This window comes from Gossypium hirsutum, chromosome D02, assembly GCF_007990345.1.
Source record: "Gossypium hirsutum isolate 1008001.06 chromosome D02, Gossypium_hirsutum_v2.1, whole genome shotgun sequence".
NCBI classification, from domain to species: domain Eukaryota; kingdom Viridiplantae; phylum Streptophyta; class Magnoliopsida; order Malvales; family Malvaceae; genus Gossypium; species Gossypium hirsutum.
Window position 1 is genome coordinate 63,067,396 of NC_053438.1, and position 14,014 is coordinate 63,081,409.

General features: G+C 29.7%; 1 protein-coding gene across 2 annotated transcripts; it reads left to right on the forward strand.

Annotated features, from left to right (window-relative positions):
• The first annotated feature begins 11,266 nt into the window (after positions 1 to 11,266).
• Positions 11,267 to 13,621, forward strand: LOC107909581 (AP-3 complex subunit beta-2). Of its 2 annotated transcripts, XM_041088972.1 has the most exons (4): positions 11,267 to 11,417; positions 11,527 to 11,884; positions 12,345 to 12,421; positions 12,835 to 13,621. In XM_041088972.1, the coding sequence occupies exons 2-4, from the start codon at positions 11,669 to 11,671 to the stop codon at positions 13,148 to 13,150; spliced, it is 609 nt and encodes a 202-aa protein (XP_040944906.1). In that variant the 5' UTR covers positions 11,267 to 11,417; positions 11,527 to 11,668; the 3' UTR covers positions 13,151 to 13,621. The 2 variants fall into 2 exon arrangements, with proteins under 2 accessions (XP_040944906.1, XP_016692654.2); XM_016837165.2 differs by lacking the exon at positions 11,267 to 11,417 and having other exon boundaries at positions 11,441 to 11,884.
• Positions 13,622 to 14,014: the final 393 nt, after the last annotated feature.

The following is a 14,014-nucleotide window of genomic DNA, read 5'->3' on the forward strand; positions in this document are numbered from 1 at the left end:
GGGCGTTACATTGACAGTGTCCCTCCTCCTACTGGTGTCGCCTAACAAAGGCCCTCCTTCTACTGGCACTGCCTGATAGAGGCCCTCCAACCTTGGTGCCGCCAGTGAGTGGCCCTCCAACACCCTTTTTAACTTGTATTTTGCCTAGATTTTACCCGGTATAGGCGTATAATATTGGTGCCGGCATATAAGACCCCTTTACCATTTAAAAATTATTTTAAAATAAAACATATTATGGCCTAATAATGGCGTTATGATTGGGTAGAAAAAAATAGGTAAAGTCGCTACTTTGTTAGGCATTACCCCTTGGCACTATTCACTTCATACAATTTTGGTAAATAATGCAATGGTGATACCATTTTGGTATATAATTATTATTTTTTGTATTATCAGGGTAAAAAAAGCCTATAAAATTAAAATAAAATAATAACTTATGCTATAAGTATTAGTAAATAATTTTTTTTACAAATTTACAAATTTAATTTTATTCATTTCATGTTAATTTTTAAGGTAAATTTGGGTTCAAGTTATTTTAGGCTTGGGCCATTTCTAGTTTGAATTGTTTCAAGTTTGAGTTATTTTGTATTTGATTATTCTAGATTCAAGTCATTTTAAAATTTGGATTAGACAAATTTGAGTTGTTGACTTTTTGTGATCAAATCAAATTGAATAAGCTTAAATTTTAGGTTGATGGAGCTAATTTTTGTATTTAGGTAAGAATCGACCTACAAACAAGTAGCGTTCATTATAGAAATAATGACTATATCCAAAGAAAAAGGTTAAAAGGGCAAATTTTTTGTCTAGGCAAATATTAAAATTCACCAATATAATTTATCATTCTATTTAAAATTACATATAAATTTAACACTTTACAGTTATGATATATATAAAAGCATGAGTTTTGGAGAAACTTTTAAGTACAAGTTTTGAGCTAATTCTAGTGGATACTCTGAGAAACAAAAAATCATAATTTAATAAAAATTATGATAATTATCAATTTAAAATATTTATAATTTAATTTACAATTATTAATTACAAAAATTTTGATGTAAACAAAGTTTTTCTAATTTTAAAATAGAAATATTACTTGAGTAGAACTTTAAACATAAAATATATAAAAAAAATATTGTGATAATTATAATTATAATTTAATTTAAAATTATTATTTAAAAATAATTATAATTTAATTTTGAAATTACTATAAAAATTATTTATTATTTAAAAAATGGGTAATTTTATTTAGGTAAAATAAAGTTATTCATTGAATAGAACTCTAAGTATCTTAATTATCACAGAATTAGTATTAGAAATATATACCAACAAAAATTTAACTTTAGCTTTATAAATATCATTTAGTAGTTAAGTATATTCAATCAAGTAACATCTAAGAAAATTTGCCAGTAATGGAGATTATTAATAATAATAAGTTAGAATTATATAAAAAAGAATGAAGCATTAAAACAATCGTTCTTCAAAGAGGCAATATTGAATCATATTCGAACAACAGTGAAAAGAGATAGAATATTATTTTATTGATGATGAGGTGATATAATATTATGATATTATTTTTAATTATTTTATAAGTTATTTATACTATGTGAAGTAAGCAATCTTAAATCTATTTTTTTATTTATCCATTTTGTGGATTTGTTTTGAAAAGAAAGTTAAATTTTAAAAATTGTTATTATTAAATGTGACCATTAATTTAATGTAAATATTTTTTTATATTTACTTTCTTATATAATTTCAAATTTCTGTATTATTTTAATATATTTATATATTAATTAATTTTTCTATTTTCATTATTTTTAAAAATATTATTTTATTTTTTCAAATTTTAACAATATATTTTCAAAGATTTTATTTATAAAAATCTTGAAACTTAAGAAATTATAATAGAACTTTTATTGTACAAAAGAAAGGCTTTAGAATTACTTTTAGCTTCATTCATAACATAAGCATTCTTCTTCTTTTCTTTGTTTTGAATTAACTTTCTTCATTAATTTTTAATATTTTCAATTCATCAATTTACATAAATGAATTTTTATTAAATTTTGTTCCAAATTATTTGAAGTATAATGGAGCGAAATCATTATTTACTGATCAGAAACATAAACATTAATCGAAATAAAATATAATAATTCCATTTTTCTCACATGTTATTTTCCCTGGAAAATTACATATTGCTGCTCCAAAAGTAATGGTTGGATTCAAGTAATGGTCCAAGGAAACGACTTTGTTTGAACCAGAAAAAATAAGATAGTATCTGGATTTTTTCCTAAACAAGGGTGACTTAGGACCACAATATTTTTCTTTCAAATATCTTTTTATATCTATGCATCAACTCAACTATAAAAATCAATTTAAAAATATACTCACACACGACAACAAATACACCTTAGTTTTCAAACTCCCAACATTATTATTTTAACTAAAGTCTTAGTTATCTTTAAATCATTTCTTTTATAAATGTCTTTTACATAATTTTTTCATCCTTATTTTAGATGTGCTACTTTTAAAAAAGTCCAATTATTATTAAGTCTTTGATTGAGGTGGTGTCATGAGTTAAATGGATATCAACTCAATTAGGAAAATACTTAAAATCCACTTTTATTTTTTTAAAAATAACAACTATTAATTTATAATTAGGATCTATTATGTCAAATTATCAATAACAAAAATCAAATGTGGAAGCGTGTCTAAATCCATCGATATCTTGAAATATTCAAGTCTTGTGGTTTTGATCTTCCAAATTTGCATAGAAGTATTTTAGAGAAAGAAACTATCTTTTTCCTAAAGATGGAACGTCAGAAAAGTTACGTATGTGTAATTCGGGGAACATAACCCTAATATATAACTTTGTACATTAACAGGAATTTCTAATTAGCCCATCATCAATTAGTGTTGAGGCACAACCAGTTAAGAGTTGTTGAGTGGCACTCGGAAGTGCCAATTGCAAACTGTCATTGAGATGGTTAAAAAACTTGAATGATTTGGTTTGACAATTTAATGAAGAAATTTTTTGGACCTGTTTATGTGATATTTTGTCGAAGATATTTTTGGTCCATATATGGGAACCAATCCTTCGCATTTGAAGATTGGAATGGATTCATATGAATCACTTAAGTCCTTGGAATGTGGAGATGTGGTCGAGACAGTGCTGCTGATTTTGGAGAGCATATCTTCGAGTTACTTTATTTTGATTGTCATTGATGTAATAGTTATTTTCAAGGAATTACTTTGTATTAACTTAAATTCTATGTTAGCAAGCCGAAACTGATATATGCTTGGAGGCTTGTATAAGTTTTGGATGAGAGCTTATTGAGTGCATCCTAATATGTTCATTGTGGAACTATCTTGTGAGAAAGTGCAAATTGATGTTGTAAAAATTGTTGAGTGTTTACTGCCCAGGTTCTCATAGGGAGGATTTAGAGGTGAGTGTTCTACTCTTTAAGTACAAATGTATGATCTCTATACTTGAGGAGTGATAAGAGTGTGAATCACTTGTTGTATTGTGGATTAAAGATAGTGAAATTACTCACTAAGCTAGGCTCCATAGACGTAGAGAAGCTGAACTACGTAAAGAAATCTTTGTGTTCTTTGAGTTTTTGTTTGCATAGTTTTCATAGTTCCAAGCCATAGTGGCCACTACAGTCTAGCACATCCATTGCAATTTTCATTTTAAGCAAATAGGCAACTTAAGGTAGCAACAATTAGAAATTAGTTATTAGAGTATCTAAACATATTTGACCCATACTTTGTTTAATAACTGAAGCCTAATAAATCTTAACCAAATTAGATCACATTTAAAAATATAAAACAAATACGAGAGAAAATATTTTAAACTAAAACAAATACGAGAAAAAAGTCACACATGGTGAGACTTGAACTTAAAACACCAACATCAGATTTGGTTTGTTGGAATAAAATAGAGTTTCAGTGAAATTACTATTTGGCTAGAATGAAATGTAGTAGTAATTCAATGGAATGTGTATAACAATGATTTGATTGGATAGAATAGAATGAAAATTGTACTAGAATTCATGTCTTTGGTTCAAGAGAATAGGTATTGGAATATCATAAGAAAAGACTCAAACGACAAAAATATCATTTAACAAATTTTTACATACAAATGTAAAACCCAAAAAATGTTAAAAAAATCCACTAAATACAAACGGTTTGCTCTTTTCTTCTTGTTTTTTTTTATCTATGCCCAATTTTTACCATATTTTGGTACTTCGATTTAGGAACATAGAAAAAAAACCCTAACCTCTTAATTCTCAAACATTAATCATATTATTGTATCTAAACTGTAGAGTATTAATAAAGACACAAAAAAGTATAAATCACTAATACGTAGACAAAATTTTGAACATAAAATTCACTACAATACTAAGATGAAAACTTATTTAGAAATTTGATTATAAATAATAACACAATGCTGAATATATGTAGTGTGACTAAAGGTCCATCTCCATATCCTTTAATTTATAAGATAAATATGAAAAAAAGTTACAACCTAATATGACAAGACAATATGCCATGAAGTTTAATTTATAGTTTCTACATACAAAAATTAAAACCCTTTAAAACATGCTTATACATTATTTTCTCATCCCATTAGATGCTTTTACACCATAACTTCGATTTGTAGTCTTTTAGATACAAAAAATTACAAACCTTATGGCATGTTTATATGTCATTATCTCATCCTGTAGTTACATATACGAAAAGTTATATGAACCCCAACAATAATATTTTATGGGTAGAAATAAATATTCTCAATCATAATCTTTTCATTGCAACATCTCACTCATCCTCTATTAAGCCTTCAATTTCATCTAAAGCTACACCCAATTGTTGGACCTTTTCATGAATGAGAATTTTGGAGCCACTGCTACTACTTAATTCAAGCATAAGTTGCCTAATGTTCTTCATTTACAATGTTGTACTAGTGATATTTGAATTAGCAAAATTAGGTTCATTTATATCAAAATTTTTTGTTAAAATAGGAAGTAGCTAATTGCTTAGAAAAAGAAAGTGCTTGAATGGAAGTAATGATTGTAATGGCCACTTCAGATACAACTACGATGAACACAGCAGAAAACAGAACACATAGGATTGTTTATGCAGTTTGGTTTCCCTATATTTATGGAGCTTAGCTTAGTGAGAAAAATCCACTGCCTTTAAGGTTTATCATACCCCAGTATAGAAACCTAACTTTTGTATTTAAAAACCTAGATCTCTTACCTTTAAGTTCTCCCTCTAAGAACTTAAGCAGTAAACAAAACTTGTTCACTCTCTCAAATGAATTCCCAAAATACTCAGTATAAACTTATGCAAGTCTCTCAAATATATAAGATTTTTGGGACTTGTTAACATACTAGAGGTCAATTACAATTAGTTGCTTATTAAACAACAATTAAAAAAGCAATATACAATATAATGATAAATAACAATGTAAAGTGGACTGTTGGAGATATGTCTTCAATGCTATCCCGATCTAATCTTCACAATCCAATGGATTCGATTGCTTGATATGATCAAATTCAATCCAATCTAATGTTCAAGATAAGTTGCTTAAAATGGATTGAACTTCATAGTCAAGCTTGCATACTTCCACAATATCATCATCATTTTTTATTTAAAAAATTTCCAACTTAAAACAAAACGAGATTATACCAACTTTTCTGAGTCGAGGGATCGCTTCTTGGATGATGGACCTATTGCTCGAACTCTTGAGAATCTACTATACCTGGATACTGAGAAAATAAACCATAAGCTGAGCGAAAATGCTCAATGGTATTTTCATGATTAAAGTAAATATAATCAAATTAAACATATGCATACATCCATATAAAATTCAATTCATAACCTAATCTCATACCATTTCATACCACAACACTTTCATTTTCAAATCACCTTGTATTTGACCAAACTTATAACCAATTCATATGTATATTCATGCCAAAACTTTCAATGCTACTTAATTTGCACAAATCCATTTCATTTTTCCATTCAATACATAAGTACCTAACATACCTTTCATAATCATATACAATCATCAATTTTCTTACATGTATTTAAGCTAAATTTTCATCTGATCATTTCATTCATTTATTAGCCTAATAGCTCATTCATGTTCAATCGTCCCTTAGGGCTTGTTTTCAATTCTTTTCACATACTGTCGTATTACACAATTCAATATCATTTTGTTTCATGAATCATGTAGCCAATTTATGTATTTTAAACTCTATTAACTAGACATGGACTTATAATGGATACGTAGATCAGTCACCCCCAGTTGCTCGGTAATGATGACGCTATACATGTACATACTACCACCTCGAGTTGCTCAACAACGATGATTTTCACATTCTAATTATTTTGTCACCTCGAGTTGCCCGACAATGATGACTTTACATGTGCATGTACCACATTGGGTTTCCTATCAATAATGGTTTTCACTCGATATCCTAACTTTATAGCATGCCAACTATATTCGACTCGGTCCAAATAGCTAATAGGGTAACCAAATTTCTGATTCATTATATATATATCAATTCACATCTCTTCCATTTTCAATTTGTCAACAAATTGTTATTTCATCATATAATATAGCATGCTTCAACTCAATTTCATACCAAATAACACATAAATTAAATTGTACTATTTTTCATTCTATTCAATTTAGTCCCTATCTTGATACTCATTCTTAACCATACCAATTCAGTTCAATTAATCATTGATAACTCACATCAACACCATATAATGAAAAATGTCATGAACAAGTAATAAATAAATTGTTCCCAAATCATAGAAATTCAAACCGAATTTTTGAGTTACTCGTCGACGACTTTCAATTTTCCTTTCCCTCTCGAAGGTTCCGTGTCAATGTTAGCTAAATAAAATCATAAAACATATAATACCATCAAATTCCATTCGAATCACAATCAAATACAATATCAAGCTTATTTTATAATTTATTCAATTCAGTCCCTAAACCTAGGACAAACATAACTTTCAATCTAGAACTTTGGGTTGAAATCTAATTTCACATATATTCATTAGGGACCTCCTACTTTCTATTCCTACCAAAATATCATATTAATTTTACATTTTATTTAATTTGGTCCCTAATGTACGAAATCAATAATTAAGCTTTAAAATTCAGTCATTTTTCTTAAACTAAGCTTAATTTCTATCAATTTCACACCTAATTCTTCAAGAAATCAACAATCAAAACTTCCTAAAACTTTAACAGTTTTACAAATTAGTACATAGGCTAGATAAATCAAGCTCCCATGATTTAATTTCCATAAAATAAACAAAGAAAAATGGTTAGGGACTTACTTGAATTAAAGATCGAATAGCTCAAAACCTAAAAATAACGTCCTCCCTTTTGGTTTCTTTTCTTTGTTTGGTTGGAGAAGATGAAAATTTCATCTCTTCTTCCACTTATTTCATATATATAGTATGATTATGAGTTAATTAATCTTTATTAGCTTTTAATTGACAATTTTCTTATGTTTTAAACCATAATTAATTATTTAATCATCATCTATATCACATTCCACTACCAACTATTCAAAAGTGGTCTACTAGCCATTTTGGTCCTTATGATAATTACTATTTAAGTCCCCCAAGTCTTTTCCTAATTAAAACTGTATAGCAATTAAAATTTTACAATTTAGTTCTTAGACCTTAATTAACTATAATTTCGGAGAAATTACATACCTAGATTTCAATTCATCTATACAATAACTCCGTAAATATCTTTATTTAACATTTACAAACTTGGTTTATGAAAATGAGGTCCTGAGATCGCAATTTCTGATACCACTGAAATCTGGGTTGTTACAAACCATCTATTTGTGCTCATCTCGGTCAAAGGTACTAGCCCCTATAAGTAATCATAAATAATTCCCCAATCTATCTTCAATGTTCTAATCCTTGATTCAAGGTTTTTAGCCTTCATGTTTGCAAGAGGTAATTTTTTTCTATTGTTCTTTGTAATTCATTAGGTAATCATTTCTGAATCATGTATCTACATTAAAAGTCTTGATGTTATGCAAGTCTATCATACATAAAACTAGTGCAACATCTTCCAAAATCCATTTGCAAATCCATTTCCTTTTGGTTCCTTTTGAATTTTGGGAAGAATTCATTGTTGATTGTGTATAACTAACATACCTTTAAAGAAGATTACAAGTTTCACTTAATAGAAAAAAATAATCATAAAAAATTGATAAAGTAATGCGATGTCATATTGCAACAATCAAAAGATTGCAAAATAGTCCATTGTTACATATGTCTAATTCATAGTCCACACACCTAGGCCTATCTATATGTTTCATGTGAGGCATTATAAGAAAGTGTCAATTTTTTTATCATTTGGAAAAATAAGTTAGAATATTATTAGTTTGCACTAACTTTGTTGTAAAATATTTTGAATAGTTAGATTTAGATATTAGCTTTCTCTATTTATGTAATCTTTGGAATTCAACTTGAAAGAGATTCACATGCCATGCGAACTTAATGCCATTTCTTTGCAAGAACAACTGCTAGTTAGATTTTAAACTTAATTATTTAGTTTAATACTCATCATAATTAAGCATGTAATATATAAAAATAAATATAATTGAATGCTCCATCCATATATTCTAAGTGTCCTATCAAACTTTATGAAAATTGTAATCTAGCATCATCAAAGTGTTGAAGTAAAACCAATAAGTAGTTCGAAGAAGTGAAAGTGAACTTCTTTCTTGAGAATTAGGACCAAGTTCGAATCCTAGAGTACTTGACATTGTTGGGATGGCTTTACTTGAATACCTCCCCTAGCTTGAACATAGCTATGCTCAAATCATAAAACAAATAAGGACACATATGATAATACCAAAAAAAAAAGGATTGATGTAAAGTTTTCCTACAACGTTTCTAAAAAGGATTTTAATGCATAATTATAAGTGTTGAGGTAATTTACAAGGAGTGCCAAGGAGCAGTGTCCACCGATGTTAAGCATTGCTCAAGCTCATAACTTACCTTATTTGTTGGCATATTTAACCAAAATATCTTGATTATTTACTTGCTTCTCTTTGAGAATCTTGTGCTGACAATATTGTGTTTATTATTGGAGAAGAGATTGAGTCAAGCAATGTTAGTTTCAAGGATTCTTATGCAGTCTACTTACCTTATTTACTAATATATGAGCTGATTTTATGATCCTTTGTATCCTTATATAAAGGGTAATTGATTTGATAAGATTTGAGCAAATCATGATGGATTTGAAGTTTGCTTAGCGAGGCTGGATTCTTTCTCTAAATATAAAAGGATCATTCACCTTTGATAGAAGTTTTATTGTTCAAGCAGTTGTGAGAGTAGTGCTATGACCAGTGCCTATTGCTGTCCGGCACTACTGAGTCTCATAACTTACTTTATATGGAGTTGGCAATTTTTATTAACAAATATTTAGGGATGTGATATTTACTGATTATGTGGATGTGTGTAAGCCCATCTATGATATCCAAACCTATTATAAGAATTTATCTTGAAGACTAGTTTGGATTGGATTAAGCAAATCCACTTTCCTATTTTGAAGAGATTGGATTAGATTGAGTATTTTGGTAACATTTCCAGAAGATTTGAAGCCTTATCCTGAACTTATTAAAGATATTTTATATGTTAATTAGTTTGCTATTTTTATGGGAAGATTGATGGTAATTGATCTTATATATTGAAAGGTTTGTTAGGTAAAAGGTGTCAAGAGTTTTGCACTTATTCTGTTATTCAGAACTTGTTTTTTAGAGTGCATTTAGTACGTAATCAAGTAAGTCACTTGGTTTACAAACTAAGTTTTCAGGGGGGAAACTTAGAAGAGAGTGATCTAAATCTTAGGTGCAAAAGTGAGGTTGTTAATATGGTAAGTGTTAGTACTTGTAATCACTTGTTATACGAGGTGTTAAGATAGTGGATTATCTCTTTGAGCAAGACCCTGTAGACATAAGGAAACCTAACTGCGTAAATATATCAAATGTTCTTTTTTCTTTCTTTTTTTTTCCTGTTTTGTTCTTCACCAATGCCTAAAGCATTTGGCATTCTGGTATTGCTAAGCTTACTTACAATTATTGTTTCAAATCTTTCAATTAGAAATTCATTTAAAATTGCCTAAAGTTCTAAAGGTTTAATGATGAATTTAGGCAATAAAAAGAAACTTATTTTATTAAGTTTTCAATGATGAATTTTGCACCTTATAGTTTTCTCCCATGGTCAAGCTTAATACATTCAAAGAGGGAAACCATTAATAATAAAAAATTTGTAGTCTCTATAAGCATTAAACTATCAAAAGTTTAGATCATATTATTTAGAACATTGTTCTTAAAGAAATGAAACCTAGCGTTGTTTAAAAGGTCCATCAGCTTGCGGTGAAAAGAATAATGATTTTTTTTAATATTACCAAAAGAAGAATTTGGAAAAATTTCCAATAAAAACTAGGGTTGTAAAACTAAATTAAAAGATTGTCGAATATGGGTCTTACTAGCTCTTGAGATTGTTGGAAGTCAAAAGGAAAGATGATGGAGAGCAATTGACTAACGGTGGAATGTAACAATTCACACCCATTTATAATTTTTACGAGAAAGGTAAAATGCCATGGGAAATGAAGAAAAGAAAAGCAAATTTAAATAGAGGAAGTACATGTAAATTTTAAGTAAAGAAAAATCAATGCTTGCAAGAGAATTAAAAAGAATATGTAAATCAAAGCAAACACCAATTTCAAGCAATTAAACTTAAAAGAGAAAGGGAGAGAGAAAGCTAGACATAGAACCAGATGAAGTGTGAGATCGAAACAGAGAAAAAAAATTGCAGCTTTGCGAGTGAAATTAAACTTTTCAAGAAAAAATATTTGTTGGTTGTAGACAAAATTTGAAATGGAATGATATGCGTGGGTTAGGGAAGAAAATGGTAAAAAAATAGGGGCAATAGTGGACAATATAGTTTTTCTCCATTCTTTATCCGTTGAATTAAAAATTTAAATGAGAAATCAAATGATAGACATTCAACACTTAGGCTTCCTTTGGATGCAACTGCATCTCAGTACGTTGGTTTTTTAAGGCTAAAAAAAATTGCAGCTGAAATGTTAGTAAACGCAAGGGTGTTTGGAAAGCTTTCTTCAGTGCGTTGAAAATACATTTCATCTCACTGGAGTCTCAATTCCAGACTGGAGCCTTTTGTTCCAGTAAAATTTTAGCAACTTCAATTGCTTTTTGTTTTCCTCTTGTACCCATATGTTCTTCAGTTGTATTCTTCAGGCTTTTCTGATGTCGGTTACCTTCTTCTCCCCTTTCCCCTTCCGTTTCCCCTTTCCCTTGGGTTGCAAATCAGTTTGGTCAAGGACTTCTTCCGATTCCTCCTTCATCCAGGTAAGGCTCCTTCTCTTTCTTCCGTTCTTCATTCCTTTTTCTTCTTCCGTTCTTCATCTTCTCTTCTCAGCATATTCTGTTTTGTTTCCTCTCTTTCTCTCTTTCTCAGGCAAATCTACCATGAATGCTTCCATTAGTACATCAAGAGATCACAAAGTCTTCTCAATTTCCCCCTTGAAATTAAATTTTCAAATTCAATTTTGATGAATTCTTAATTTGTGTAAAGAAGAAAAAGGAAAAACTATTCGGAAATGTTTCCACAGTTTGGAGCGACGGCAGAGACGTTGAGCAAGGCGTCGACGATGGTGTTTCGGATTGGAATTGATGCTCACCCCTACGACGATTCGGATGATGTCAGCATTGCTCCGCTTTTAGATAGTAAATTCGATTCGGAGAAGTGTGAGGCTCTCAAGCGACTCCTCGCTCTCATCACTCAAGGCTTCGACGTCTCCAATTACTTCCCTCAGGTAATTTGTTTTTCATTTTTGATTTCTTTTTATTGAATGAACTCTGAAAAAATTACTTAAAATTTAATATTGAAGTGATCTGAATTTTGTAATTTCATTCAGATCACCGTTTTGACTGTTGATAAGGTTTATGGAAAGTGTAAATAAATTTAAGTGTCTAAAAGTTTAAATATCATTGTTTAATAGGTGTAGTGAACTTATCACAGGATAATTGAGAAAGAAAATTAAGCTATCGAGTGTTGTAGTTATAATTCATTGGATCTTTATTGATAGTTGTACTCTGATTAGTGAAGAAATGGTTGAATTGGATCTAGGACTGTGGATAAAATACAGATAGCTGTTCATAATTGCATTCATGATATGAAATCAGGGTTTGGTAATGGATACTTTTAAATCTTATTTTTGTTTGTTAATTGAGGTGTATATATGTTTTTCATCTCTCTGGTTGCTTGAATTACAGGTTGTTAAAAACGTGGCATCTCAATCTTTGGAAGTAAATAAACTTGTTTATTTGTATCTACTGCATTATGCTGAAAAGTATGTTTCGCAAACTTCTCTTACAATATTCTTTTTATTTTCCTATGGTTGCTTCCGTATGTTAAGAAGCAATATTAGTAAATGAGGGAATTATTAGTATGAACAAAGAACATGCTTGCTTGAAATCTATCTCTAATTGCACCGGATAGAAACGGTATCAAGTTTAACTAGTTATTATATAAAAGTAGTTATTAGATCATGGTTTTTAAGCACTTTTCAAGTTTAATTAATTACAATTCATTTTGAAGAACTGTTCTTTTTCTTAATAAAAGCGGTGCTTGAGATGGTGGAAACTCATTAGTTTAAAATAATAGTGGCTCAAAGGAGAAGTGATGAGTGACCTGGATTGTATTTCTTGTATTTAAGTAGGTAGATTGAACTTATTGTTAATGTTTCTCTGTTTAATTTTGTAGGCGTCCCAACGAAGCATTGTTGTCAATTAATTGTTTCCAGAAGGATTTGGGGGACCCTAATCCCTTGGTGAGAGCATGGGCACTTCGCACCATGGCTAGAATTCGTCTTCATGTTATTGCACCTCTTGTTCTGGTGGCTGTGGGCAAGTGTGCTAGAGATCCATCTGTCTATGTTAGAAAATGTGCAGCTAGTGCTCTTCCAAGTGTACATGATTTGCGCCTAGAGGAACATACCTCGACAATTGAAGAGGTTCACTTGATAGATTTATTTCTTCATGGTTATTTTTGCTTTCATGTTATCCACCATTTATTATGACCTTACTTTGCTACGACTCGATTTCCATTGTTAAGATCAGTTGAAAACTGCTTCTTAAAAGGTTTGGTATTTTTGGACAGAAGGTTTTAGACTAGTTTGGCATGCAATATGCAAAGGTAATATCTTTTCATCTTTTGTGCCTGCATTTTTCAGGAATTTTTTTTTACCTAAATAAACATTCATAGATTTGTGCTTCTTTACTTGGACGTTCAATTTTAGATGTCTTTAGTAGCATGACACCTTAGACATCTATCTCTTGTTATAATACATTTCAATAGGGTTAGATTAATGTTTGATGTTATAGCTGGTATGCAAGCTACATTTTGTTTGTAATTCTATCTAGGCTTTAGTAATGTATTAGTGGGAACAGTTATACATTAGTTAGCTGCCATATTTCATTGTAACATAAATGCTTCTCAAGTCAATGAAAAAGATCTGAATTTTGGAAATCAAATTCAGTTTTCTTATTGTTCAAACTTCTTTGCATTCGTTTTTCTTTTTCTCCTTAGTTTTCTGCTAAAAAAACCAACACATGTAATCCAGACTACTTATGTATATGGCATATTGCTTATTCAAGTAATGAAGTTAATCTTTACATCATCCGGGTTACTTGCTTCTGTTTTCTTCCTCTGATGTCAAAACCCCAATAGATGTGATTTTTAACTCTTCCCTTTCGCATTGATGACCAGCTCAAGGCTTGACATTGCACGTTCTACATGGTGGCCATAGGCTATTTCAGTTACTAGCCAACGGTTGATTTTAGTTTTAAAGTTATTTGGTGCTAGCAATGTCTTGCATTGAGTTACTAATGACAAACATTTGAAATAACATGCATTAAGACCCTTATTCTAGTGTTGCTTTATT